This window comes from Egretta garzetta, unplaced genomic scaffold (assembly GCF_000687185.1).
Source record: "Egretta garzetta isolate BGI_Z169 unplaced genomic scaffold, ASM68718v1 scaffold170, whole genome shotgun sequence".
NCBI classification, from domain to species: domain Eukaryota; kingdom Metazoa; phylum Chordata; class Aves; order Pelecaniformes; family Ardeidae; genus Egretta; species Egretta garzetta.
This window is the reverse complement of record NW_009258380.1, coordinates 77,330-79,240: the sequence shown is the minus strand read 5'-3', so window position 1 is coordinate 79,240 and position 1,911 is coordinate 77,330. Positions and strand designations below refer to the sequence as shown.

The 1,911-nt window shown below is 34.9% G+C and overlaps 1 protein-coding gene across 1 annotated transcript; it reads left to right on the top strand.

The window, feature by feature from the left end:
• The first annotated feature begins 748 nt into the window (after positions 1-748).
• Positions 749-1,303, top strand: LOC104128161 (interferon epsilon). The gene has a single exon (XM_009640900.1). It carries the CDS (start codon positions 749-751, stop codon positions 1,301-1,303), a length of 555 nt encoding a protein of 184 aa, XP_009639195.1.
• Positions 1,304-1,911: the final 608 nt, after the last annotated feature.

Genomic DNA, 1,911 nt, shown 5'->3' with positions numbered 1-1,911 from the left:
TAAGTGAGATCAAGGCCTCATTTTATTAGCAGTGTGTATGCATTAAAATACCAAAAGGTATATTAATGCATATACATGTTTTTAAATGTATATACACACCCATGCATATTTTAATGATATGACATCTGTCCTTTGAGTCTAAATGTTCAAGAGAAATAAAGGTAAGGAGGAAGAAAATCTTTTCCCTGAATGAAAAAAGGTAGAGAAAACTTAACTGAATTTTGGAAGTATATGTCTCCTCAGCATGAGGAGACAGGATGGCAGTAGTATTCAGCAGGTTCCTGACCCATCACTGAGAGTGTTATTTTATTTCAACATGTTCTTCCACTACTAAAATATTAAGAACCTAAGGATATTTCTGTAACATTTTCTTTTAAATGCTCATTATACTTCCTGTAGAATTTTTGAGGGAGAGGGAATAGATAATCTAAGATGTATATAACATTCTAATATCCAGTTGAAATAAAACGAATGACCTTCAAAAAAAAAAAAAAAAAAAAGGGGCAAAAAAAAAAAAAAAAAGACAATGAAGTCATAAAGCAGAAAATGAAAGTGGTAAGTGTCAAAAGCATACACAAGGGGGAAAACCTTAAAAACCAAAAAATGATGAAAGAAAACTTCTCCTACAGAATAATTAAATTTCAAGATTTTGAAGAAACAGGAGCCTACGAATGACCTTCAAAGCACCCCAGCCTATCTCTCAGGATTTATACGCGGGAAAGGAGGAACATAAGAGCTTATCTTCATCATGAATGCTTTTGGCTTGATACAAATTGGCCTCACACTGTTGTGTACCACCACCATCTCCAGTCTTCAGTGTAATCACCTTCCTTTACAGCAAAGAAAGGTGATCAAGAACAGCCTGCAACTTTTGGACAAAATGGGCAATAAGTTTCCTCAACAATGTCTAAGAGAGAAAATGTCCTTCAGATTTCCTGAACGGGTTCTAAAGCCCAGACAGAAAGAGACTGTCAAAGTGGCCATTGAAGAGATCTTCCAACACATCTTCTATATCTTTAGCAAAAATCTGACTCTAGCTGCTTGGGATAGGACAGCTTTAGAACAATTCCAAAATGGACTTTATCAGCAAATTGAGCAATTGGAGGCATGTGTAATCAAGAAGCAGACCCACTACTTTTGGAGTAAAGAAGTCCACAGGCTGAAACTGAAAAAGTACTTCCAAAAAATAGACTGTTTTCTTAAAGACAAACAACATAACCTGTGCTCCTGGGAGATCAGCCGTGCAGAAATGAGGAGATGTCTTCAGTTGATTGATAAAGTCATAAGGAAGCTTAACAACTAAGGTACAAAGATTTTCACCTAACATAACTTAGATTTAAAAATATGTATATTTACTATTTGCTCTATGATCTGTCTTGCGGCAGTGCTTCTAGTTAATTTTGCTTGTATTTAAATATGTTGCTGAAATTTATTTTTTGCAAATGTAATGAACTATTCAATGTAAGTAAATTTTCCCTTGGTAAGCAAGGTGTCTACACTAGCTATAAATTAATCTATGTGGCTTTTCAGTGAAGGCTACTCCACAGGAAGGGATTGTAATCTTATGACAAATAGTGTCATCCTATGGCAGTTTCTGCTGAGAAAATGTGCTGCTACTTTCCATCTCTATTTCACCTATGTAAAGAGAAACCTCTATTTGTGAATAGATGATACATCCCTCACCTTACAGGAATTGCTAGATTTGTACTGATTGAGACTGTGTCAGAAATAAAGTAGTATATTGTTTATTTAGGTGATCCCGGCTTAGGTTGAGACTTTGAAAGTTTGTATGCTCTTTTCCAAGAACATTTTTTTTTTTAACATTTGAGTGACTCTAACATTTGCTTTGTTCAAAGAGGTAAAGTAATTCTAGAAGGATCTCTCTACATAGGATATTGTTTGCAGTAGCTA

What these genes read in the sequence shown, in the direction of transcription:
- LOC104128161 (XM_009640900.1), top strand. Translation starts at nt 749, where the DNA reads ATGAATGCTTTTGGCTTGATACAAATTGGCCTCACACTGTTGTGTACC.